The sequence below is a fragment of the Babylonia areolata genome, chromosome 3, assembly GCF_041734735.1.
Source record: "Babylonia areolata isolate BAREFJ2019XMU chromosome 3, ASM4173473v1, whole genome shotgun sequence".
Taxonomy (NCBI): Eukaryota; Metazoa; Mollusca; class Gastropoda; order Neogastropoda; family Buccinidae; genus Babylonia; species Babylonia areolata.
Genome location: NC_134878.1, coordinates 63626641 through 63654530, shown reverse-complemented (window position 1 = coordinate 63654530; position 27890 = coordinate 63626641). Strand labels below are relative to the sequence as shown.

General features: G+C 45.1%; 2 protein-coding genes across 2 annotated transcripts in view; one reads left to right on the top strand and one right to left on the bottom strand.

Moving 5' to 3' along the window:
* Positions 1-3914: 3914 nt before the first annotated feature.
* Positions 3915-27890, top strand: part of LOC143280189 (trafficking protein particle complex subunit 13-like) — a 185232-nt gene continuing 161256 nt past the window's right edge. Inside the window, exon 1 of the mRNA XM_076584794.1 lies at positions 3915-3990. Within this exon, the coding sequence (XP_076440909.1) occupies positions 3945-3990 (46 nt within the window). The 5' untranslated portion in view covers positions 3915-3944. The remainder of the gene's footprint in view (positions 3991-27890) is intronic.
* Positions 18470-27890, bottom strand: part of LOC143280673 (ileal sodium/bile acid cotransporter-like) — a 32320-nt gene continuing 22899 nt past the window's right edge. The window contains exons 2-3 of the mRNA XM_076585409.1: positions 19930-20101; positions 18470-19387 (exon numbers count right to left, since the gene is read on the bottom strand). Of these exons, the coding sequence (XP_076441524.1) occupies positions 18585-19387; positions 19930-20101 (975 nt within the window). The 3' untranslated portion in view covers positions 18470-18584. The remainder of the gene's footprint in view (positions 19388-19929; positions 20102-27890) is intronic.

Below are 27890 nucleotides of genomic sequence, written 5' to 3'. Positions count from 1 at the left end.
CAAATTTGAAATTGGTTTTAAACTTTGGCAAAACCAAGACTACAACAGTACACAGTAACCTCTTTATTTCTCACACACATACACATGTACAGATTTTGTCATGTTTGCACTAATTCATTCAATATTTTGTGATGTTTACACAAATGAATTCCACTTTTCACACATTCTTTCATAATTCATATCACGGTTAAACCATTTTACTTAATGCTAACGTCCATATTCTAAATATATTTCTGTTTAATAATTACGATGTAATAATTAATTGCAATGTTTTTAAAAGCGAATATGTGAAATGCTTTTATTTGAGAACATATGTTTATTACTCTTGTTTAATCAAGTTATCCGCGTGGGGGGGGGGGGGGGGGGGGGGGTGCGGGTGTGTGCTGATTATCTGGTTGTGGTTTTCCGCAATTCATCTTTATTCTTATCTTATCTGTCTATTATAATCAATGTGCAGTATAGTAGGCTATGTTTATAATTATATTCAAATAATGTTTCTTAATTCTTTCTGTTTTTACATTAAGAATACTAGTTATTACCTGCAGTGTGTGGATGTATGTATGAAACGATGTATGTGATATTTTTTACATTTGTATCTTCGTAATATTTGTAGGGGCTGTTGTTGGCTTTTACAGTTATGGTCCCCATGTTGTTTACTTGTCTATGTTGTGATAATGCACCTGACCAAAATTTCTCCAGTTGGAGATAATAAAGTTATTCTTATCTTATCTTATCTTATGACGACAATGAGGTGGACTGGACTGGATGTGGGTTGACTGAGTGTTGTCATAAGCAGTGTCAGCATCCATCTGCTGAGTGGGGCCAGAAGAAAAGTTTCATTCTCAAGGAGACATCACTGCGATTTGGACAACTGTATATGCTACACCACTTGTGCAAGGCAGATGCCTGACAGCAGAATAACCCTAGTCAGGCCTTGAGTGCATGCATAGATCTATGTATTTGTATACCTGTTACTGGAGTGGATTTCTTCCACAGATTTGTGCCAGAGGACAAACCTTTTGTTGCCTTGGGTTCTTTTTCAGTGCCTAAAGTGAGTTGTGCACATGAGATATCAGTTTATCATTTCATCCGAATGATTTGATTTCCAGTCCAAGAGCCGAAATTGAAACCAGACCCTCACAAGCACTGTACTGGCAGGTAAGCATCTCAACCATTCTGCCACCTTCCTCCTTTTGGAAGAAGGAAGTCAACTCAAAGGGAGGACAGGTGGATGGTGCCCCCTGCATTGCAGGGGTACTGGGGTTGGGTAAGTATACACAATCGTCAACTTGACTGTAGCAGTGCCTGCGCTTCCTTCTCCACACACACTGCCTGCATGCATTGGTGTGGGCCATCTTTGTGCTGGTGAGCCGTCCTTCCTTCTCCACACACTGCAGGCATTGGTGTGGGCCATCTTTGTGCTGCTCAGCCGTCCTTCCTTCTCCACACACACTGCCTGCAGGCATTGGTGTGGGCCATCTTTGTGCTGCTCAGCCGTCCTTCTCCACACACACTGCCTGCAGGCATTGGTGTGGGCCATCTTTGTGCTGCTCAGCCGTCCTTCTCCACACACACTGCCTGCAGGCATTGGTGTGGGCCATCTTTGTGCTGCTCAGCCGTCCTTCCTTCTCCACACACACTGCCTGCAGGCATTGGTGTGGGCCATCTTTGTGCTGCTCAGCCGTCCTTCCTTCTCCACACACACTGCCTGCAGGCATTGGTGTGGGCCATCTTTGTGCTGCTCAGCCGTTTCCTGTGTGCCTCCTTCATTCTGCTTTCTTTCAAGCCCCTCTTCTGTACTGTGAGCTCATCACCCTTGCTGCCTGAACACCAAGACAACTACCACAGCTACCACAGTGTCACTAAAATGGCCACAACAATACAACTGTACCTTCTCTTTGCATTCACTTGACAGTCACAGCAAGGACTATCCAACCATCCTCACAAACGTCAGAGCAAATCGTAGTGACGGTGTCACACGTGTATGTTGTTGTTCTTGCAGTGTTCATACTGCTCCCTGCAGTCCTGGCCATAGGAGGGACTCTCACTCTCTTCACAGCATGTCCCAGTGAAGCCTGGCTGGCAGACACGGGTGTAAGAGATGACACTGTCCTCTGTTTCCACAGGGGTTGTGCATACAATCATTGCTTTCATCACACTTTGGTTTTGCCCATCTCTCTGACTGACATGTACAGTGGCCAGTTTTTCTGTCACACTGCTGTCCTCAGTCATATCCCTGACCACATCTTTCTTTGCAGTTTTCACCGTTTGTCCCTTTCTCACATTCTGTTTCACAGACCCATCCATACCGGGCCATCCATACCATCCCAGCAAAGTCACAACCATGAGGTGTGCATGTCCATGGTTTATATCCCGAGAATGATTTCTTACACAACCTCCTGATAGATAATAACCATCAGCTTTCTCATCAGACTTTTAGCTAATCCATGCCATAGAAAAGATTCACATTGACAGTGTCCACTGGTTTTGTTACATGGCTGTCCGTGCAGACATCCTTTACTGCAGTACTACGGTATACAGCTTGCACTGTAGCACCCATCGTTGCATTTGTAAGAGGAGGATTGCCCCCACCACGCTGGCAAACAGTTACATTCACTGTCAGATTGTCTGCATGTTCCTGGTTTACATGCTGTGTTGCATTCTCAACGCCTCCCCAGTCATGATAGTAAACATCAGAACACCTGGACTGTTGCTGCAACGACCCTGACACTGGGCCTACAGCACCATGAACAATATGTCAGAGGCCCTGTCATCCCCACAGCCGTCCTCACACAATGTTGCTGACACAAAATGGCCCGTTCTAATGTGGCAAATGGCCAAGCTGTGGCAAACGGCCCTATGGCAAACGGCCCTGTGGCAAACTGTCCTGCGGCAAACGGCCCTGTGGCAAACCGCTGTCCTGCGGCAAACGGCCCAACGGCCCTGTGGCAAACGGCCCTGTGGCGCATCATAGCACTTATGCTCCTCTAATCTCACAGTTTCAATCAGATGCTGACACTGGCAGCGTTCATCAGTGCAGCACTCACTTTTTTCTGAGACTTAACGCGGCCGTAAAATCACAAACTTTTGCATCCTTAACACAGGGGCCTATTTCAACGACAGTTTTCGTGCGTAGATAAAATAAAAACGATGCTACCAGTATAGTAAATATGAAAACCACTTTCAGTGGTTTTAGACCATTTTGAGGGCTTATTTATTTATTTGTCTTTAAACACACACACACACACACACACACATATAGATTGATATTCAGTCGATACCTAACGTGCAGCCTTCTAAGCCAGGTCCGGAAAATCGTCTGGAATGACTGACGCGTTCACGGTCAGTTTGTCCCATCTTGGAGCCGCTCTTTCAGTTTTTAGCCCCGCAAACCATGTAAAGGTAAAAAACAAACAAAAACAAACAAACAAAAAAAACAAACTTGGCAGCTTGAGGCAGTGTGTCGGTTCGTGAAGAAGATATGGGTCATGTCGCGTTGTAATTTGTATTATGGGTTCCATATCATTTCTCACACCTTCAAATGTAACATTGTTAGACAAAAAGCATGATCAATTTCGTTTAAATAGGTCCCATAATTTATTATAATAAAATAGGGCATTAATGCTTCACAAAAAGTATGAGGATGATGTAAGTAAATTGCCATTTCAGTCGGCCAGATTCGGTTGAGTCGGCCTCTGAGATAAAAGCAAACTCATGATTGCTCTTTGCATTTGCAGACGACATTCTGTGATTGACTATTCAGGAGAAAACAACAACACATTAATAATAATAAAAAAAAAATCGACATTGCAGTAGCATGTGATTGGATCACCCAAAACGTTGAATTACCGATTTCGTTTGGGTTAAAAATTTTAAGACATAACTTTATCCAAAATATTTAGATGAAACGGAAGTCGAGCCCGAAATTGAAAATAAGAAACAACATGGAGGGCGGTGGCAGAGACAAGGAGCAGCTCCTGGCATTAAAAGGTAAGATACAGTGTTTGTTCGATTATTTATCCTAACATAACTTCTGTGTGTCTTTCTTGTGACCTGTATAATGTGCTGTTTTAATTCATTTGTTTGTTATTTGACCCCCTTGATGGTAATTTATGTTTCTTATTGTGCATTCACTTTGTCGTCTGCTAGAACGAGTACTCAGAACGTTTGGCTTGAATTTATTATTGATTGACTGCATCTTCGCCGTTTTACTTATGTGTTGAATCAAAGCTCATGACTTCGGAGATGAATTGTGTTTTTGTGGGAAGTATTTCCTCTTGGTTTCATGTAATATGTAACACAGACAGACAGACAGACAGACAGAGAGACAGACAGACAGCACACACACACACACACACACACACACACACACATACACACACACACACACACACACACACACACACACACAGACAGATGCACACACACACGCACACACGCGCGCGCACACTCACACACACGCTCACACCACACACACACACACACACACACACACACACAGATGTGTAGTTGTGTTTGCGAAATTAAAAAAAAGAACCACAAATAGTACACAGCATGTATGATTTTATATCAGGGCTTCAATGACCGGTCGCCTGGTGCCAGATGAACTTTATACTGGACACGTCATAACTGTATGACAAGATGCCCTTTGACCCTAGAAAGAACAAGTTATATTCAAGTCGTGCATGTACAATGATATAGACTTACAGCTGAAATATATTTAGGCTGCATACATGATTTTGAACTTTTGTGTATTAATCATAGTAACAATAATACTATAAATAATTCTACTTTTTTTGTTTGTTCAAAGGGGCATGGGAGGAGGGGAAGTGGTGATTAAGGTGTGTGTGTGTGTGTGTGTGTGTGTGTGTGTGTGTGTGTGACAGTTTGTGTTGTTTAGAAAAAGTTTTGGAATAGATATAGCCCTTGACAGAAATGTGAAGATGCCCATGGCTAGACTGACCTACTTGATGTGAGTTCCATTCATTGACAGTCAGTTCTCGTTATTACTTCTTTGTTCTTTTTCAATTGCTGACACTGTTCGCTCCACTGTTGGCTCATAAAGAATGGGCATGGGATTGGGATGTTGGTTACAAGTGCTTTATCTGAGAGATGTTGCTCACGTGAACAAAAATATGATGCTTACAACATATAAGAGCATAGTCATTAGCCGTGATAATGTGTGTGAGAGTGCGTGCACGTGCTCGCATGCTTTCCCCTGTACCAGTCATGTTTTTATTTTTTGTCAGACTTAATAGACTCCTGAGCGTTACTGAGCGTTTGTCAGGATATATCCTTTTCCTCTTTGAATAAGATCAACAGGTGGCTTTATTGTCAAGTTGGCATGTTCAACAGTGATTTCAAAGAAACACGGTCACAGTGTCAGGGATGTTGTTTGCACTGGGGTATAGACATTCCTAATAGTGGCCTCTGACTGTCTGGCAAGACAGTTGATTGCTCCTGTTGATGTTCACAGCATGACGATTGAACAGTGTCTGTGATGGTTGATCAGATCAGTCCGGGAGCGGCAGTTTCCATTGCAGACCTTGCATTGGATGGCCGCACCATCTGAAGCATCAGGCTAGTTGTCCTGGCACTCTTTAGTGTTTCAGTGTTTGGATCCTGGCCATGAAAAACCTTTGATGCATCTGAGGCAATGCAGATGGAAGGAGTTCAGCTTTTGTCTGGATTATACAGGTTGTACACAGCTCACTTCTGTACAGGATTATACAGGTTGTACACAGCTCACTTCTGTGCAGGATTATACAGGTTGTACACACTTCACTGCTGTACAGGATTATACAGGTTGTACACAGCTCACTGCTGTACATGATTATACAGGTTGTACACACTTAACTGCTGTACAGGATTATACAGGTTGTACACAGCTCACTGCTGTACAGGATTATACAGGTTGTACACAACTCACTGCTGTACAGGATTATACAGGTTGAACACAACTCACTGCTGTACAGGATTATACAGGTTGTACACAACTCACTGCTGTACAGGATTATACAGGTTGAACACAGCTCACTTCTGTACAGGATTATACAGGTTGAACAAAGCTCACTTCTGAGTAGGAGGGTGGCGAGCATGCATAGCTGATTGCGACAGACTTCCCATTGAGTTTTCTGTGATGTTCTTTGTTCTGCCACACCCTCAGTGAGCTTCCGATTCTGGCACTGATCTCAGCATTGAGGGAAAGGTTGCTGGACAAAGTTTCGCAGGTTGTTTTGTTTTCATGCTCAGATTATCCACGATTGGCTTGATGGAGAGGCGGTCAAATGTGTAATAGTTCTATGTGGAAGACAGTCATTTTTTCAAGGTGATTTGGTTGATCTGTTTTCCATTTACGGTTGCAGAGATAATCAGCTGGATCAGTGAATGCAGATTTACTGCCAAAGTAATGCAGTCTTGTCTATAGATGTCTCTGTTTACTTGACCACGAAGTTATTTGAGCATCTGTGAACAGCAGCACTCTGTTCCACACGTCCTTGGTCTTCAGATGTTCATCCATGGTTAATATGACTATGTGAGTTTGTTTATTTTCAGTTTCTTTGACAATTGTGAATTGTAGAATTTCATTTAGTATAACCTCTGTCTCTCCTGTTTTTGTTGGTTGTGTTGGACAGTAGAGATTATTCATGCCACTGTCTTCTTCTCTGCGAACATCTTGGTCTTTGTGTAAAATATAAGTTAAGATACAATTTGTTTACTGAAAAAAAGTGTTGTGGTTTGATCTCTCATTGAGACAGTCCCAGTATAAAATTTTTTATGTAGTTTTTGTGAATGTGTATGAGATTTTCTCTGTCTCTGTTGGTTTGTCTGTCTGTCTGTCTCTGTCAGTCTGTCTGTGTGTCTCTGTCTCTCTTCTCTGTCTGTTTCTCTGTCAGTCTGTCTCTCTCATGTGGGTGTGTATTAGTTGATGTAAGACTTGGTTCATGAACCAAGTACTGAAATTTATTGAATAAGTGAACTACAATGCTAATTCATAGGACCATGGACTTTGTTATATTAGTTTGATTGGCCTCGTGGTAATGTGTGTGCCTGGGAAGGGAGAGAACCTGAGGGGAAGAGATTGAATCCCCCACTTGCCAGTTCCCCTCCCCCTCCCCTCTCCTCTAGACTTTGAGAAACATTGGGATGAGACGATAAACAAAGGTCTCAAGTGCAGCATGCACTTAGTGTACATGTACAAAAGAACTCAGGGCAACAAGGGAGTTGTCTGTGAATCTTTACTACTACACGAGGTCACAAAGGTGTGTGATGCAGAACCAATCAATATATTGAAACATACTTAGGCTATTTTTAACTTGATTCTCTCAGACGCTGGAAGCCAGTGTAACTTACATAGACGCTGGTAATGACAAACATGATTTGAAGTTGCTTCACTTTCTACATTGTATACATATTATTATACATATTATCTCTCTCTCTCTCTCTCTCTCTCTCTCTCTCTGTGTGTGTGTGTGAATCGACAGTTAACAAACTCCAGGAATTTAATTTAGAATACACATCTGAGTGTTCAGTACTGACAACAGTCATAGTATTTCCATGTGAACGTACTTCTTTAGAGAACAGCACAGTTTAGCCATGGGTGTGAAGGAAGGAGAGGAACTTGGGAATATTCAGCTATTTCAGGTTAGTTTCAGTTTCAGTTTCTCAAGGAGGCGTCACTGCATTTGAACAAATCCATATACGCTACACTGCATCTGCTAGGCAGATAGCTGACAGCAGCATAACCCGACGTGCTTAGTCAGGCCTTGAGTGCTTGCTGTTATCTTTGTGTACCTGTCCGAGTGGATTTCTTTTTACATAAGTTTGCCAGAGGACAACACTTTTGTTGCCATGGGTTCTTTTTCAGTGCGCCAAGTGCGTGCTGCACACGGGACCTTGATTTATCGACTCATCCGAAAGACTAGATGCTCAGTTTGATTTTTTGGGGGGTGGGGGTTAAACTTGGGAGAAAGGGCAATAGCGGGATTTGAACCCACACCCTCACACTCTCTCTGTATTTGGTAGCTGAGTGTCTTCACCATTTTGCCACCTTCCTTCAGGTCAGATATATCATATTGTGTTGGATATGCTGAGAGATGGACAGGGTATGTTCAGAATTCATCATCTTGCTGTCGGATCTTAAGTCGTTTTTTTTTTTTCTGTTTTGTTCTCTCTCACTTTCCTCAGTACAGATTTACCTGACAAGAGTGTCAGATATGATAGTACAGATTTACCTGACAAGAGTGTCAGATATGACAGTTAGTACAGATTTACCTTACAGTGTCAGATATGATAGTACAGATTTACCTGACAAGAGTGTCAGATATGATAGTTAGTACAGATTTACCTGACAAGAGTGTCAGATATGATAGTTAGTACAGATTTACCTGACAAGAGTGTCAGATATGATAGTTAGTACAGATTTACCTGACAAGAGTGTCAGATATGATAGTACAGATTTACCTGACAAGAGTGTCAGATATGATAGTTAGTACAGATTTACCTGACAAGAGTGTCAGATATGATAGTACAGATTTACCTGACAAGAGTGTCAGATATGATAGTTAGTACAGATTTACCTGACAAGAGTGTCAGATATGATAGTTAGTACAGATTTACCTGACAAGAGTGTCAGATATGATAGTTAGTACAGATTTACCTGACAAGAGTGTCAGATATGATAGTACAGATTTACCTGACAAGAGTGTCAGATATGATAGTACAGATTTACCTGACAAGAGTGTCAGATATGATAGTACAGATTTACCTGACAAGAGTGTCAGATATGACAGTTAGTACAGATTTACCTGACAAGAGTGTCAGATATGATAGTTAGTACAGATTTACCTGACAAGAGTGTCAGATATGATAGTTAGTACAGATTTACCTGACAAGAGTGTCAGATATGATAGTACAGATTTACCTGACAAGAGTGTCAGATATGATAGTTAGTACAGATTTACCTGACAAGAGTGTCAGATATGATAGTTTGGGGATTTTTTAGGAACAAAGATAATGCTGGTACGTGTGTGTTTGTGTATGTGCTTGCTTGCTTGTATTTGTATGTTTGTGTGTGTGTGTGTGTCTGTGAGAGAGAGAAGTGGAAGGGGGGGGGGGGAGTGCTAGGGAGGTGAGAAAAGGAAAACGTGTATTTGTTATGTGATGTGTGTGTGTGTGTGTGTGTGTGTGTGTGTGAGAGAGAGAGAGAGAGAGAGAGAGAGAGAGAGAGAGAGTAAATATACAAAAATCAAACAAAGCATTTAGCGTGCATATATTTTATTTTCTTGTGGACAAAAATAAAAAAAGAGAACTAAAACAGTGAAAATACAGACAGTTCTAAATGAAATATATTATCTCTCTCTATATCTCTTCTTCAATTGCTGCACAGTACATGATTAAAGAAAGAATCACTCTACTGTAATAACTATTGTCAACAGTACTAGAGTTTCACCACTAATTGCTATAGTCATTAATACTACCCCATCAATTTCGTTGGTCAATGCAGTTATACTAGTCCATCATTTTCATCACACATTGCTAGTGAAATAAATAATAGTTCATCAGTTTTGTCAGTCATTGCTATTGTTGTTAATACAAGTCCACTAGAGTTTCATCAGTAAGTGCTATTGTCATCAGTACTAGTCCAACAGTTTTGTCTGTCTTGTCCTTGTATTGTCACTGATACGTGTCCAGTATTGTCAGTAACTGGTGTAGTCATCAGTGCCAGTGCATCAGTTTAGTCAGTCTTTGCTATTGTCATCAATGCAAGTCCAGTGCTTTAGTCAGTAACTGCTATTGTCAATGATACTGGTCCATCAGTTTAGTCTGTAATTGCTGTTTTTTTTCAGCACTAGTTGAATGGTTTAATGGGTAATTGCTCTTGTCATTAACTCTTTCCATACGAACGGCGAAAGAGACGACGTTAACAGCGTTTCACCCCAATTACCATCATCAAAATATTGCAAGCGGAAGGCTCTTATACATAAGACGTGAATGTTGACAAAGAATACCACAATTCTGACGACGGAAGCTAAAGGTTGGGTCATTCAGACACCCACTGGACATCCGAGGGGTCTGTCTAGAGGAGAAGAGAGGACTGGCCGTACTGAGTGAGTTAACACCACCAGTCCCTCAGTTTGATCGGTCTTGACCTTTTCTCTGGTCATGTTTGAAAGTCTTGTCAGTTTGATCACTAATGGCTGTTCAGTATTGTCGTTGGTGCTCATCCATGAGTTGTGTCGCTCGTTGCTGCTATCCAGTGTCCTTCATACTGGTCCATCATTTTCACCGCCAGTCGCTGTAAAAGTCCTGAATAACAGTCCAACAGTATTCAGTGATGTCTCTATCAACGACATGAAGACTGGTCCATCATCTGCACTGTTGTGTTGTCATTATTTGCATCATCTTCCTTCACCGACACTATCTTTTCATCATCATAGTTGTAATCATCTTCATTTGTCATCATCATCATCATCATCATCAAAATTCATTTCCATGTTATATTCCCATTTCTTATCATTTGCATCATCATCATCATCATCATCCATAACTTCAAAGAAAAGAAAGAAAGAAAAAAGACATTTGCTTGAAAGAAAACACATATTCCTTGGAATAAATAAGAAGGAAATTGATTGAGAGTACTTGTCACAAGTGAGTCATTCTTGTCCATCATTTATATTGTCATTGTCAGCAACATCACAGGAAGCAAGACAAAACAAAACAAAACAAAATACCAAAAAAAAAAAAAAAAGCAAAACAAAAACAAACACACACACACACACACACAAAGAAAAAAAAAAGAAGAAAAAAAACTATAACCAACCAAATTGATTGATTGATGTGAAAGACAACATTGCATGGAATAACCATGGAAGAATGTTTACGTTTAATCTTTCCCCACCTCTTGAAGAAGATTGGAGAGAGGGGGGTACATGATAAATGGGTAGATGAAGGGTGAATCAGTAGTGGTAGCAGCAGCAGCAGCAGCAGTAGTAGTAGTAGCAGTAGCAGTAGCAGTAGTAGTAAAAATAAAACAGCAAAACCAATTCTCACAGACACAGACAGTCAGACAGACAAACACAGACACAGACACACACGCGTGCGCGTAGAAAGGAAAAAAAAAAAGAAAGAAAAAAAAAAAGAAAAAAAAGAAGAGAGAACGCAGTGGCAAGAGACGACGACACTTAGGGCCGTTCCAAACCTAGAAATGGTTTTAGTTCGGTGGTCTGTGCTTCCACTTTGTATTTGGGCTGGACGTGAGGCGACCCAGACAGAGACAGGCAGAGCGCGAGTGATGAGGACTGTCTTTGGGATCACGATGATGACCCATAATAATTTTGCGCTTCTGTGGCTGTCCTGCTGTAGCGGTGATTGGTCTTTTTTATTTTTTTTTTTTTTATTTTTTTAGAACTTTGTCAAAGGAATGTGAACCGGACAGAATGATGAAGACTTTGATGATCGAGTGGAATGTTTTTAGTCTTTGGGGGGGGGGGGGGGGGGGGGGGGGGTGTGTGTGTGTGTGTGTGTGTGTGTGTGCTGTCTTCCACAGCTGCTGCAAATACAGTTAGGACTTTTACATAGCAACTATTCACTTTTCCCCCTGTGTGTGTGTGTGTGTGTGTGTGTGTGTGTGTGTGTGTGTGTGTGTGTGCGCGCGCGTGTGTATGTGTATGTATGTGCGTGCGTGCATGCATGCATGTGCTTGTCGTCCCTTTTTGTTTACAGTTGTAAATGGTGAATGTAAAGTCAGAAATGTGTACTGGGGCTGGAGGGAGAGAAATAGGTGTGTTGTGCCAGTTTTGCTTACATTGACATGAACACAATCACGGTGGTGATATGAGATGACTAGAATGCTGTGGATAATTTCTGGTTATTTATTTATCTGTTCATTTTTGAGGAGGGTAGTGTGGACACTAAGACAAAGTTTTGCAAACCGAATGATGATAAAACCAAGTGACGCAAACTGACATTGTTTTTGAGATATCAAACAGATCAACACAAGCCCAGTCTCTCCGTTTCCCTCCCTCACTGATGCACTCACTCACACACACACACACACACACACACACACACACACACACACACACACACGAGCGCGCGCGCGCGCGCAGACTCACACATTCACATGAAAACATGCAGTCACACGCACGCTCTGCACGCACACATGCAAACAAGAGGAAACGTCTGGTAACTGATGCTTTCCCCCAGCAAGATTAAAATGGCATTTCGTTGTCAATTGGATTGGATAGTTTGGAAAAGGGCTGTTGAACAGAGAGAGATGGGGCGGGGGTGGGGGCGGGGTGTGGGGGGGAGAGTTGAATAGAGAGAGAGAGAGAGAGAGAGAGAGAGAGAGAGAGAGAGAGAGAGAGAGAGCAAGCAAGCAAGCAGGGACTTCAGAGACAGAGACCGAGAAATCGGCAGTTCGATTTTTCCCCCTTCCCATTCATTTACCACCACATCACCCCTCACTCCCTCACAAACCTCCCCCACTCCACCCCCCACCCTCCTCACACATCCTCGAGGTCCTCTCGCTGCACCTCAACTCTGCCCTTTCCAACACCCCCCCCTCCCCCAACCATCACCACCACCTCCACCACCACCACTCCCCGCCCAGCATCCCCCCTCCCCCACCCCCCATCTTTTCAATCTCCCACCTCAATCCGCCCTCACCCCCAACCCCATTCCTCCCCCACACTCTTTCTCCTCCTCCTCCTCTTTCCTGCTCCCAGTTTTGATCGTTGCCGGTATTGGATGTGGATTTAGCAGAGCAGAGGGTTATCATTGGCGACCTGTGTCCGGGGGGTGGGGGGGAATCCGGCCAGCTAGCTGCCTTGCATGGCAGACTTTGTCCATACCAGATCAGATCAGGGGGATCGGCTGGGATCGGAGGGGTGGTGGGGGCCAGCAAGAGGTTTGTGCTTGTGTGCTGTGGTGGTGGTGGTGGTGGTGGTGGTGGTTGGGGGGGGGGGGGGAGCAGTAGGGCCATATATTTCATTTTTTTTGAGGCACAGGTCGGTGGGGGTGAGGGTGCGGGAAGGGGGTGGGTGGGGGGAGGGAAGGGATTGCAAGTATTTGGGGATCAGGTTGAGGGAGGAGTGTTTTTACTTTATGGAGGAGACAGGATGAAAGTGTTGGTATTTGTTTGGTTTTATTCGGTTTATTTGATTTTATTTCATTTTCCTTTTTGATTAAGAGCGAGCGTTTGTGTAGAAACCTGTAAATAAGAAGAAAAAAAATCATATAATCACGATCTAATTTTTACTTTAGAAAAACCGACAGAAATCATACTCTTCCATGCCCTGTTGAAATTTACTGATGAAAATAACTTCGGTTTTTTTTTTCTTCTCTGCTTCTTACTTTCGTTTTCTTTTCTGTTATTTAGTTTTCCCTTTCTTTGCCCTCCCCCCTCTCTCTCTTTCTCTTCTTCTTTCCTGCATGTTTGTCTGCACGTGTCTGTCGGTCCGTACATCTGTTATTCCTCTCCCCTCTTTCTCTTCCCCTCTCTCTCCATCATATTATTTTTTTTTGGAAAAGAAGAAAAAAAAAAAAATCACATTCCCTGAAGTGCTAGAAAATATCTATTTTTCATGCATTTCTATATTTACTGGAGTAGAATACACCTTCTCTCTCTTTCTTTCTTTCATTCAGTTTTTTTTTCTTCTTCTTTCTTTCCTCTTAATCTTCCTCGTTTCCTTACCCCTTCTTGCTTCGTTCTATCCGTCCGTCCTTTCGTTTCTTTCTTCCTTCATTCCGTTGGTTGTTCTGTATGTGTTTTCTCCCCTTCATTCCGTTGGTTGTTCTGTATGTGTTTTCTTCCTTCATTCCGTTGGTTGTTCTGTATGTGTTTTCTTCCTTCATTCCGTTGGTTGTTCTGTATGTGTTTTCTCCCCTTTCTTTCTTTCTCTTTTTCGCCAAGATTTTATTTATTTATTATTATTTTTTGGTTTAAAGGTGATTTGAATTTGATATTGATTGATTTGTTTATTGTTTTACTGTTTTAGACAGTTGGTAGCTGATTGATTTTAGCACAGCTTGTTGAGATCTTGTTAATCTCCCGCGTTTATTTTCTGTTGACCTTTAGGCAATTTCAGACAAGCGCATTCAAACACACGCATTCATGCATTTCAAAACGAGATTTGAAAAAAAAAAGGAAGAAAATAAAATGAAATGAAGACATGTAGACTGAAATAAAACAGTGAACTAAACAGAAATCTATGCTCACATCTAGATCAACCATGCACTCCCCGTACGTAGCTTTGAGCTTTCATTTTTCCCCCCAGATCTTTAATCCCAGAGCCATGGAACTCTTTCTACGATAGCGAGAATTCAGCACAGGTTCTCAGACCTGTGGATGGCTTGATCGCTAGGATATGGGCGGTTTGCTGTAACAACTTGCCCAAGGAACTGGGCTGCGCGTGCTGTTGTCCGCATCTTTCTTTTCCTCGGTCTTTGGACTTGGCGAAGACCTGGGAACGAGAAGCAGATTTACCGCTGCTGACATCGCTTGTGAAGCCCCAACTCGGAGGTCGACGTTTTGTCTTGAAACTTAGCGAACAGGCAGTGCACATAATTATGTGGTCAGTGCGCCGGCTATCATCGCTTCAGATGTGTGGGGGTCTATCGTTGCTCGTTACAGACAGACAGACAGACAGACAGATCGAGCGAAACCTTCACTGAAACGAAGGTGATTTGGGGGAGATGTGGGGTGGAGGTGGGGGACATAGGGAGGGGGTGGGCGGAGCGTTTATGGCTGTAAAAGGAAGAGGAGGGGTGGGTGGGTCTGTGGAGACAACGGAATAACACAGACGGATGACGACATTGTCAAAGTTTTCTGCTAACTAAAATGATGTATGTTTATTGGATGATTTTAACAACTGATGTTCCGTGATGTTTAGAAAGGATAGTTTACCTTATCTTTAGGTCTTGTTCTCTGATCTGTGGCTATGGTGAACATGTGGTAGTGACTTGTTTACATTCACACCCCCATGTGCCAATCTGATTAATTTTAGGGAAGTAGACTATGTTAGCGAAGATGTGTGGAGTGCAAATATGCTTGATTTCGTCCAAACTTTGGGAATGTATCTGCGCGATAAATGGCAAGTATGATAAAAAAAATATGATTCGCTGATTCTTCATAACGCAAGGATTTAATTAAGATAGCTTGAAACATATATAACCATTCATGAATTCTTCATCTTCTTTTGCTATTCTTCCAACTCGTCCCCCCATATCTGCGTATAAGGTGGGTTTTTTTTTCTCCTTTCGTTCATATATTGGTGTGGAATGGTGTAAAAGAAAATTGGAACTTCCCTTGAAACTGCACAGTTTTTTTTTAATAGTTTGCTTGTTGACTTTATGTTAAATTATTTGTATTTTTTGTCAACATTTGCCAAGATACCCCCGTAATGAAAAAGCGCTGAAGGGTCATAGCGATGGCTTGAAACACAACAACAAACGGGTTGCTTACACTGAAGTGCAAATGTTGGTGATGTTCCATACGTGACTGGAGCAAAGGGAAAGCACAGTGTTGATCATTAAATCATGGACCAACAATTTATAAACTGTTGGCTCGGCATACCATTCTGTTCTTCAAGTGACGCTTTCGCTCCCATCCTTCCAGAGAGAGGTACACTTTTCCCACCCTTTTTTTTGTTTTGTTTTTTGAGTCATACATTTCTTGCTCAGTGCTGGCTCGTTTGAGTGGAATGGGGAGACTAACCGGTTTTGCTGGTGGGGGAAAATGCGTGACAAAAGCTTGTCTTGTGATTCACATGACACACATCACATGACTTCAGGAATATACTTTTATCACAACAATGAGAGAGAGAGAGAGAGAGAGAGAGAGTTACATATATAACTATATATACAATACATGTACCCGAGTGCAAAATACAGCGGTGCATAAGTCTGTGCCAGACTAGGGAATGATTATTTACAGGTTAAGTGTTTTTTTTTTTTTTAATCACTCCTCCTCGCAGACATCTGGAAGTAAGCTCGTGAACACGTACACGCACACACACACATACGCGCGCGGGTGCGCAAACACATACACACTTTATATATTCCTTTCCTTTGGCATGAAATTGTTTCCACTGTCAGGCGTCGGTATACACAGTGTAAACGATGGAAGTTAACATGCATTGGACCGCAAAAAAAAGCAGTTGTTTAAAATTGTTTTCCTTCTTCAGAAGTTCAGTGCTTGGTTTCAAGTGTTGTTGCACCTTTGCAGAACACATGGTTTGGCACCAGTGAAGCGGTATGGGATCACTTGTTTGTTCACAGAGTGTGTGATTTTCTCATCAGACATGCATAAACGGAGGAATGTGAGAACTGTTGACAACACCCAGTTGCATCGAACGTCCACATTGCATTGTAGTTTTGTTGTTGTTGTTGTTGCAAGAAAGCATCGTTGTCATGGAGTACCAGTGAGAATAAACATTTTGCTTTGCATCTGTTCCTTGGCACAAAGGGGCTTTTCAACGTGCACAACATCGTTGTCAGTCGATGATATAACGCCAGAGATTGATCCGCGACTTGAAACGTCACACCACATTTATTTTTTTATTTTTTTTTATATATAAAGAAACATTGGTTGTGAAACGCCAGCACCTTTTTGCTGATACGTCAGCATACAGAGACTAAAAATGGATGTCTGTGCCCATCGATTGATTGACGGGTTAGATTACACAGTGTGTAACGTAAACACCCACAGCTTACCAGTCAACACTCCCAACATGATGTCAGCACCCGTCCATTGAAACACCAGCATTCACTTGCAGAGGGTATTTCAGCACCCATCCCTTGAAACTCCAGTATTCACTTGCAGAGGGTATTTCAGCACCCATCCCTTGAAACTCCAGTATTCACTTGCAGAGGGTATTTCAGCACCCATCCCTTGAAACTCCAGTATTCACTTGCAGAGGGTATTTCAGCACCCGTCCCTTGAAACACCAGTATTCACTTGCAGAGGGTATTTCAGCACCCATCCCTTGAAACACCAGTATTCACTTGCAGAGGGTATTTCAGCACCCATTCCTTGAAACACCAGTATTCACTTGCAGAGGGTATTTCAGCACCCGTTCCTTTAAACACCAGTATTCACTTGCAGAGGGTATTTCAGCACCCGTTCCCTGAAACACCAGTATCCACTTGCAGATTTTATGTCAGCAACCGTTACTTAAAACACCAGTATCCACTTGCAGATTTTATGTCAGCAACCGTTACTTAAAACACCAGTATCCACTTGCAGATTTTATGTCAGCAACCGTTACTTAAAACACCAGTATCCACTTGCAGATTTTATGTCGGCAACCGTTACTTAAAACACCAGTATCCACTTGCAGATTTTATGTCAGCAACCGTTACTTAAAACACCAGTATCCACTTGCAAATTTTATGTCAGCAACCGTTACTTAAAACACCAGTATCCACGTGCAGATTTTATGTCGGAACCTGTTCCTTGAAACACCAGTATCCACGTGCAGATTTTATGTCAGCAACCGTTACTTAAAACACCAGTATCCACTTGAAAATTTTATGTCAGCACCTGTTCCTTGAAACACCAGTATCCACTTGCAGGTTTTATGTCAGCACCTGTTCCTTGAAACACCACTATCCACTTGCAGGTTTTATGTCAGCACCTGTTCCTTGAAACACCACTATCCACTTGCAGGTTTTATGTCAGCAACTGTTCCTTGAAACACCAGTATCCACTTGCAGGTTTTATGTCAGCACCTGTTCCTTGAAACACCAGTACCCCACTTACCGCACAGGCTGTGTCACCACTCATTCCTTAAAACACCAGTATCCACCAGCAGATGTTATGTCAACTTCTGTTCCTTAAAACACCAGTATCCACCAGCAGATGTTATGTCAACTTCTGTTCCTTAAAACACCAGTATCCACCAGCAGATGTTATGTCAACTCCTGTTCCTTAAAACACCAATATCCACCAGCAGATGTTATGTCAACTTCTGTTCCTTAAAACACCAATATCCACCAGCAGATGTTATGTCAACTTCTGTTCCTTAAAACACCAGTATCCACCAGCAGATGTTATGTCAACTCCTGTTCCTTAAAACACCAATATCCACCAGCAGATGTTATGTCAACTTCTGTTCCTTAAAACACCAGTATCCACCAGCAGATGTTATGTCAACTTCTGTTCCTTTAAACACCAGTACCCCCCCCCCCCCCCCCCCTTTTTTTTTTTTTGCACAGGCTGTGTCAGCTTCTGTTCCTTGAAGCACTGATACTCTTCCTTCACAGGCTGTGTCAGCGCATGTTCCTTGAAGCACTGATACTCTTCCTTCACAGGCTGTGTCAGCTTCTGTTCCTTGAAGCACTGATACTCTTCCTTCACAGGCTGTGTCAGCTTCTGTTCCTTGAAGCACTGATACTCTTCCTTCACAGGCTGTGTCAGCTTCTGTTCCTTGAAGCACTGATACTCTTCCTTCACAGGCTGTGTCAGCTTCTGTTCCTTGAAACACCGATACTCACTTCTTTCACAGGCTGTGTCAGCACTCGTCCCATTCAAAACACCAGCATCCAGAATGACACGGGCCTCACGCGCGCAGGGGCCGGGGCTATAACACGGTGACCTTTTCGCTGTGGCCGGCCTCCTCCTCTGGGCCGTCGGACACCACGAGGGGCGCGGATAGGGCGGCGATGCCGGGGCGGTTGACGATGGCGGACACGACGTCGTAGTCGTGGTGTGGGGAGGGGCTGTCCTTGCTGCCCACGCTGGCGGCCCGCTGGGCGCACCTTCGCAGGCGCCACTGGAGCAGCAGGGCCTTGTAGAAGCTCTGCAGCAGGGCCAGCAGGACGTAGAGCCCCGGGATAGTGAAGAGCACCCAGATGGGCACCATGGAGGCCAGGTCGGCGTGCGGCGCCGGCAGCGAGAAGCGCAGCGCCGCCAGCACCGTCAGGCAGTTGAGGCTGGAGGTCTCGAGGGCGATGGTCTTGACGAATGCGGTCTGCTGGCGGCACAGCTTGGACAGCGTGCAGCCCAGGAGGCAGCCCGTCAGCGGCAGCAGGGCGGCGCCCAGCACGGCGTAGTGGTTGATGAGCTCGAAGACGTACATGTTGATGTAGACGCCCACGGTGATGTAGAGGATGGTGGCCAGCAGCAGGAAGGGGCGGATGACCCAGTTGAGCAGCATCTCCGCCGCCACGGGCCGGAAGCGGTTGAGCAGCAGCCCCAGGGCGTAGGCCAGGAAGATGGCGGCCAGCCAGATCTCGAAGCTGTAGAGCGGCAGGGCGTGGGAGCCCAGCTGCTGGTCAGTGGACGTGCTGCTGCTGCTGCTGTTGTTGGTGCTGCTGCTGTTGGTGGTGGTGCTGCTGCTCTGGAAGTACTGGCCCAGCACGAAAATCCACAGGGGAGCAGTGCCTGTGACAGAGGGGCACAGCATAGAGCATGAGTTGCTTTTGGTGTGGGTCGTTTAGGGATTGGTTCTGGGTTTGTTTAAATTTAAAAAAAAAAAAATTATTATTATTATTATTATTATTATTTTTAAACCTGTTTACATGACTGCAGCATGGACAACACAGCAAGAGTAACTCTTGGTGTTTAGGGATTGAATCTGAGTTATTTTTACGTGTTTCCATTTCTGCAACAGGGGCAACGCAATGCAAGAATTACTCTTGGTGTTGATTCTGGAGGTTTTTAATTTTTTTTGTAAATTTTACCTTTACATAAGCGAACATGCTGGTCAGGCTGTGTGGTCAAGCACCAAATAGATGGACGTTATCTTCGAGGCCTTGAGATTGAAGACAACACACACTCACTGTCTCCCTCTTTCCTTCTCTCTGTCTCTCTGTCTCTCTCTCTCTCTCTCTCTCTCTCTCTCTCACACACACACAAGCCCCTCCCACTCACCCCCCACATCACACACCCCACCTCCTCACCCCCATCCCCACCCACACACTCACCCAACATGGCGACGCCGCTGATGAGGTTGAGGGTGAGGCTGAGGGGGACGTCGGCGTCGCCGATGATGACGGCGATGTGGCCCAGCCCGCCGCCCGGAACACAGGCCGTGCACAGCAAGCCGAACTGCACGTCCTCCTCCAAGGGCAACACCATGGCCAGCCCGAAGGCCAGCTGCAGTGACACACACACACACACACACAGCAAAGGCAGGGAAAATATTAGGTTTGAAACACACACACACACACACACTCACACACCCATATCTGCATACACAAACACACACACATATACACACAGAGCCACACACACAGACACACACACAGACACACACACACACACACACACACATATATATATATATATATGATTTACCTTCCTTCCGTTCTTCCTTCCTTCCTTCCTTTCTTGCTTGCTTGCTTTCTTTCTTTCTCGCTGTCTTTCTTTCAATTTTTCTTTTTCTTTCTTTCTCGCTTTCTTTCATTCATTCACTCAATCATTCTTTCTTTCTCACTTTCTTTCTTTCACTCTTTCTTTCTCGCTTTCATTCATTCATTCTTTCTTTCTTTCTTTCTCGCTTTCTTTCTTTCTTTCTCGCTATCTTTCATTCTCCAGCCCAGAAATGGCCTGCATGTGGTCGACTGGGCAATCGGCAACATGGTTTGATTTTGACTCTTTCTGTCCTCCCTTTCTTGTCCTTTCTTTCCCGTCTTTCTTCTGTATTCTGATATGATTACCGAGATGTTTATTTCATTTACGTGTCGTACTTCATTTAGGGGTATATGGATGAGTCCGCACACCTTGGACCACCCTTGAATTGAAACTCTTTCTGTAAAGTCCAGTTTTGGCATCATAAATGATTGCACCTGTTTTATCGGCGATTTTTTTTTGTTTTTGTGTGTGTGTGCATGTATGAAACGATATTATCATTAGTAGATGTTGTAACCCATTTTTCAGTGGATTTAGACTCTCATTTTTGTACATGCACGTTCTTCGACTTAATTTTGATGCGGATTCAGTCACTAAACTAACGTGCCACCATCTTGCCTTTTCCGTTTTTCGCCCTCACAAAGCATGGAAATGAAACCAATAGGTGCAATAATTGAGGATGCTAACATTGGACATCTCCCCTTTCCCCCCCATCCATTCTGACCTCCTTTCAACATAACTATTCTGTTGTGGCAGTGTCACGGCGACCTCAAACCGTCTCTATCGAACCCGTCACACACCACTCAGCCTGCCGCAAGGAAAACAGCCTGTTTCCACAGAGGTGTCCCCCCCTCCCGCACCCCCCGAGACATATCTGTGTACGCTACTGTCGTCCGCAGCTGTCAAGGCGTTCTCTGAGGGACTGGCCAGCCCCATTTTGGCTGACGGGGGGGGGGGGGGTAAAGGGGAGGGGGTTGTGTGGGGGGATGGGGCGAAGAAACAGGCAAAGAAAGAAAAAAAAAGTGGATTGGTCCCTGTTTCGTGTGGGGGTGACTCACAGAGAAACAGGGGAGAGGAAAAAAAAAAAAAAGAAAGAAAAAAAAAAGGCGGATTGGATTTGGACCATGCTTGTTGGTGGCAGAATAACAGTAACACCGTTGAGCCCAAATCTCCTTTCCAGCCCGTGTTTTTTTTTTTGTTTTTTGTTGGTTGGTTTTGGTTTTTGCCTTTGCTGTCTTTCCTGTCTTGCCCAACCCCCCCCCCCTCCCCGCCCCCCCCCCCCCCCCCCACCAAAAGGGAAGTCAGCAGACACGTTGGGTATCTGGAGGAGAGAGTGTATTCAGAGCGTGTCTTCATCTCTGTTGTGCTTTTCTGGAGTGTTTAATTGGTTTTCTTCTTTTTTTTTTTTCCTTCTTTCTTTCTTTTCTTTTCTTTCTTTCGGTTTTCCCCTTTCCATTTACCTTTCTTTGCCTCCCCCCACCCCATCCGCAATTCTACTTATCGCTCGTATGTTTTATTTCCTTTTTTTTTTCCCCCCCTTTTCTTCTTTTTTTCTGTTCTTTCTTTCTGTCTTCCTTTGTTCCCCACCCACCGTCCTTCCTCTTTTGTTTCACCCACCCAGACACTATTTCATTGTTGGTTTAATTTTATTTTGTGCTTATCTTTCCTCCACTTCACTTCACTCCCCCCCCCCCTCTTTTTTCTTCTTCCTTCACACACACACACACACACACACACACACACATATATATATATATATATGTATGTGTGTGTGAATTCTTTATGGTGGACGTAGATGAACAGAGGGCAGACCGGAAGATGAGGCCATGCCTGAAATCTGACCCGTTGGACTAAAAACGTTTGGAGTGAAGGAGTTGTCCCCCTCCTCACCCCCGCATTGCTCTCTGACCGTGCAGTGGTCTGGGCCTGTGTGCAGGGACTTCGGGGAGAGGGGAGGGGAGGGGAGAGGAGGGGTGAAGGGGGAGAGGGGGTGGGTGATTGGGGGTGGGGGTGGGTGGGTGAGGGGACATGTAATCAGATGATTGGTATGACCAACTTGGGTGGCGCGTGAGTGCGTGCCCTGCAGAAGTGCACGCTATTTGGCTAACCTTCATTCCGGGCTATTCTGGGGTCGGTCGGTCGGTCGGTCGGTGGTGGGGGTTGGTATTTTCAGGACTGATTTGGGAATGGGATCGTGGTTCAGCTGGGGCTGACGGTGTGGTTTGGATGGAGCTGGGATGTTGTGACATTTCGTGTTCAAGCAGGAATTAACGACAGCAACCAAAAGTTTATGTACCTGCTTTTTTTTTTAGTGATGGTTCTGACCTAGCACTTTGCCAAAACAGTCCGACAAGCTGTCAACGTACGTTAAAGATTGGGCTGAAACTCGTGTTCAAGCAGGAATCAAAAGAAAAAAAAAAAAGAAGTTTACACACCCGCTTTAGTGATCGTTCTGAAGCTACCACTTTGTCAAAAACAAACCGACAAGCACTCAACGGAACGTCAAACGTAAAGCACGGCAGCAACAGGCTATCGGAGTGTGGGTGCTGGCAAAAACAACAGCAACAACAACAACAAACTGAATAAATCCTCCGTGGTTTGGTAAACAGTCACATACACACTCCCGCCAGACACCAACAAACAATGACACAAAAACGGCATCCCCGGCGACGACATTTTCTTTGCGCAGAGACAAGCCAACAGTTCTCAGCAGTACACCGCGGTGTTTGAGAGAGACCTTGCGCGGAATACAGCATTAGTTGAGGACATTGGGGCTGTGTGTTCCATCATCCTGATGGACTTTTGTGACGGACAGTGTCGTTAGTCTGTCCCATCGGGCGTTGACCACGCAGTAAACGAGCATTTGTGGAGGAGGAGGTGGTGGTGGTGGGGGTGGGGGTAGGGGTAGGGGTGGGAGGCTGAACTGGAGTGACCCTCAATAACCGTACGGGAAATGCAGTTAAGCTGACCGTCTGGATTCTAGATGACCCCCCCCCCTCCCACGCCAACCCCCCCCCCATCTCCTGCACCCCTCCTTCTCCCCGCCCCCCCCCCCCCTCACCCTTCACTCCTCCGCATCTCCACCCCACCCCTCTCACACACACACATCCCAAGATTGTGTGCTGAATCTGTGATGAGTCTCCCTTCAGAGCGTTGTTGAGGTTCTCTGTCTGCGCTTTACCTGTTGCCTGTCCGGCTGGATGCCTCCTTTCTCTCTCTCTCTCTCTCTCTCTCTCTCGCATTATGTTGTCTGCATTATATTATGTTCACATACCCCTTCATATGGGGCCTTGGCCTATATATGAATAAATCCCTCCCCCCCCCCCCTCTCTATCTCAGAGACAGTGGAGGGAGCATTCTAATAGGGGAAAATGGTCGACCAGTGCCCCTCCGCCCCCCGCTCCCCCCCCCTCTCTCTCTCTTCCTCAATCTCTTTCCGTTCTGTTTCACTGTCCCGTTATTATTTATAATGTGTTTCCGTTCTCCTCTGTGTCGGTCTATCTCTGTTTATCACTTTATGGATCCACGTTTGTCTGTTTCTCAGACTTGCCCCCCGCCGCTCCCCCCACCTCCCCTTTTTATTTTTATGAAAATTTTATTATTATTATTATTATTATTGTTGTTGTTATTATTTTATATCAAAGACAGACGTTCTTGAGTAAGTGCTTCCATGGAACCAGTTCCCATGCGAAGTTGTGAAAGTGGTGAGGGATGGACTGGTGGTCAGAGCACCACATGAATCACGTGTCGTTTTTCTCATTCTCTCCCCTCTCTCTGTCTGTCTCTCTCTACCCCCTCCCCCCCCCCCCCGCCCCCCACCGCCCCCTTTCGCCCTGTCTTTCTGTCACTTCTCTCCCTTTTGCCTTGCTCTCTCTCGCTGTTTGTGATAAGTATTTAAACGTTTCGCTCTCTCTCTCTGTCTCTCTGTCTGTCTCTTGTTTATGTATGTATGTATCTAACTATCTGTCTAGCCATCTCTCTCTCTCTGTGTCTCTGTCTCTTTTTGTCTCTCCCCCCTCTCTCTCCCCCCTCTTTCTCCCTCTTCCTACCTCTCTTTTCTCTCTATACAATTTGCTCACTTTTTACACTTTTTTTTTCCCTCTCTTCTTGATTTTGTACCCTCGGACTGGGTGGGGGAAAAGGGGAGAGTTGTTCGTGTGCTTATCTCAGAACCCTGATCAAATAAAATTTCGTTTCGTTTCATTTCGTTTCGTCTCCTTTCCCCCTTCTTCCCCCCCTCCTCCTCCTCCTCTACCACCCCCAGTTCACCCAGGCCTTGTGATTCAGAGGAGGGGTGGGGTGGTGTGTGGGGCACGTGGGGTAGGGGGTGTGTGTGTGGGGGGGGGGAAGGGAACTCGGGGCCCCTCGGTGACAGCCATTGACGGAGTACTGTTTCAGGGACCGCCGGACCCCTGATCGCCACCCCCCCCCCCCACACACCCCTACACCTCCACCCCCATCTCCTCTGTCTCCATCATGGCAGTAGTGGTCAGTGACCGGCCGGTGGGCGCAGCTAAAGCCTCGCCAGATCAGGACCAGCAGGTCACGCTGGTCAGTCAGTGATGAACGATTCGGGTTCCGGGTCTGGGCAGTGAGCGAATGAGTACCAAGTGTGGACTCGGCCTGAAGTGGAGTGGAACTCAGGATATCTCAAGTTACACTAGCCAGTGCCACGTGTGGACAATAGCTTGGTTTTCTCAAGTACCAAGAACGAACGTAGCAATAATTTCGACAGTACCAAGATGGGAACATTGCCAGAATTCTAAAGTACCAAGAGCGGACATTTGTCTGAATATTAAAGTACCAAGATGTTGCATTGGCCTGAATTCTAAAGTGCCAAGAGCACGGACATTGCCTGAATATTAAAGTACTTAAGAGCGGACATTGCATTGCTTTGGATTGTAGAGTACCAAGTGTGGACTATTGCCAGACTGGCTGTGGTACAACATCTGGACATTGCCTACGTCGCTGTTGTGCCAAGAACAGAGAATGCGCAAAGCAGTGAAGAAGACGGGTGGTGGGACAGCGAGAGGCACAGAGTACTGGTAGCCAGAATCAGAGCAGAGGAGTTAAAAGAAAGTGATTCACTGATGACCTGCCTTGATGGGCTGAAAAGTCACACGTTCACTCGTATCTGCGAGTAGACTTTTTGCGAGCATAACCTACAGCGTGTAGGCAGCCATACTCCGTTGCTGGGTGCGTTCCTGTTTCCACTCACCGAACACTGACACAGATGTTTGATACGTGCCTTTGATCTTCTGCTTGTGAATGCACTTGGAAGGGGGGGGAAAGGCGCTGCCACCGATGTTGACCTGGGAGATGGGAGCAAAATGATACCCACTCTTAACCCGCCAGACGTAGATGCGAGGGATGGAACCCAGGAAGCTCCGAGTGAAAAGTTGAACGCTTTTACCACTCATCTACGGCGCCCTGTAGACTGGCTCAGGAATGAGAACAGCAAACTGGATTAGTTATCGGGAGCGCAACGAAACTTGAACCACTAGGTTCAAGGATGGAATCATGAGTCACCACCTGGTGAGTTAGATGGCAAAACCCCGACTCACAGAAAAAAAAAGGGGGAAAAAGAAGAAAAACATGTATGAGTCGACACCCCCCTCCACCCCCCCACCCCTCGATTCTTGAGGTGCTTAGAACGGGGAGAGCGTTAATCGTTTTCATGTGGATTCCAAGAATAGAAAGTGTGAATCAGTAGATTGAGAGAGAGAGGGACACACACACACACCCACCCACCCACACACACACACACACACACACACACACACATACACACACACAGAAAGAGGTAAAGAGAGAGAGAGGAGGGGAAAGAGGAGGGCATAGAATATCTTTTAATAGATTCATAGTTTTATAGAATAAATTAAAAAAAAAAATCCAGAAGAACCAAAATCTTTATAGATGATTTGTCGTTACCCTCTGACTCATAGTCATAGTCTCGATGGCATTTGACTTGCGCACCCTTCCCCAACACGCGTACACACAGACAAACGGGCAGCAGGCACTCAAACACACAGACAGACACAGACACAGACAAACACAGACACACACAGGCACAGACACAGACACACACATAGATCTTTTTATCGGTTTTACCCTCTTGGAAAATAAAAGGAAAAGAAAAAAAGAAAAAAAAGAAAGAAAGAAAAAAAAGAAAAGAAAAAAAAAAGTGGGGGTTGGGGGTTGGGCAGCGACTGTTGAAAGAGGACTTCACAGAGTCTCACTCTTGTAAAATACAAGTAAACCTCAGAGAGAGAGGGAGAGATTCTACCCAGTGTGGAACTAGGATTCAGAGTGAGAGAGTTAGAGAGAGAGAAGTAGATAGAGTTCACAGAGAAAGAGAGAACGAGTGCTACTGTTGTAAAACACACACACACACACACACACACACACACACACACACACACACACACACACACACACACACACACACACACACACACACACCCGAAGTTGAGATCGTCCCACATTTTCAGCAGGGCCATTCAGCCCCGGTCAGTTCGATAGAGCCGGCTCCCTCTTTCTAAAGCTTCCCCCCCCCCCACACGTTACCCCCCCGACACCTCCACATACCCCCCCCCTCCCCCCTCCTTCTCGCAGCCCCCCCCCCCCCCCCCGCCAACTTCTCCCCTTTTCCGCCACTTTATTTCCTGACGGGGGTATGGGTGGGTGATGGTGATGGAGGAAGAGTGGTGGATGAGGTGAGGTGAGGTGAGGTGAGGGTGGTGATGAAGGATGTAGGTTAGACCTGGGGCTGGGCTCGGCTCGGCTCGTGGGCGAGAATGAAACCCGGCTTCGATCAGGACCATTGCTGTCCTCAGTCTGTCTGTCTGTCTGTCTGCCTGTCTGTCTGTCTGTCCGTCCCTACCCCTGTCTGTCTTTGAGCCCTCCTCTGTTTGTCCTTGTGTCTGTCCCTCCTTCTGTCTGTCCAGTTGTTTGTCCCTTCGTTTGTCTGTCTCTTTCCTCTGTGTTGCTTCGTCTGTCTGTCTCTGTATCTGTCCCTCTGTCTGTCTGTGCCTGTACCTCTCCGTGTCTGTCTGTCCCTTCCTCTGTCACACTGTATATCCCTTCGTCTGTCTCTCTGTCCCTTCCTGTCTGTCCCTCTGTCTGTCTGTGCCTGTACCTCTCCGTGTCTGTCTGTCCCTTCCTCTGTCACACTGTATATCCCTTCGTCTGTCTCTCTGTCCCTTCCTGTCTGTCTGTCTGTCTGTCTGTGTTTGTCTGTCCCTACCTCTGTCTACCTCTTTACCTTCCTCTGTGCCTGTCTCTTCCTCTGTCTGTCCCTTTTTCTGTCAGTCTGTCCGTGTCTGTCCCTTCCTCTGTCTGTCTGTCCCGTCTGTTTATCTGTCTGGGTCTGTCCCGTCTGTTTATCTGTCTGGGTCTGTCCCTACCTCTGTCTGTCCCTGTCCCTCCCTCCCTCCCTCTGTGTCTGTCCCTCCCTCCCTTCCTCTGTGTCTGTCCCTCTTGGGAAACACTGGATGTGAAGACAATGAAACACTGGATGTGAGGACAATGGAAC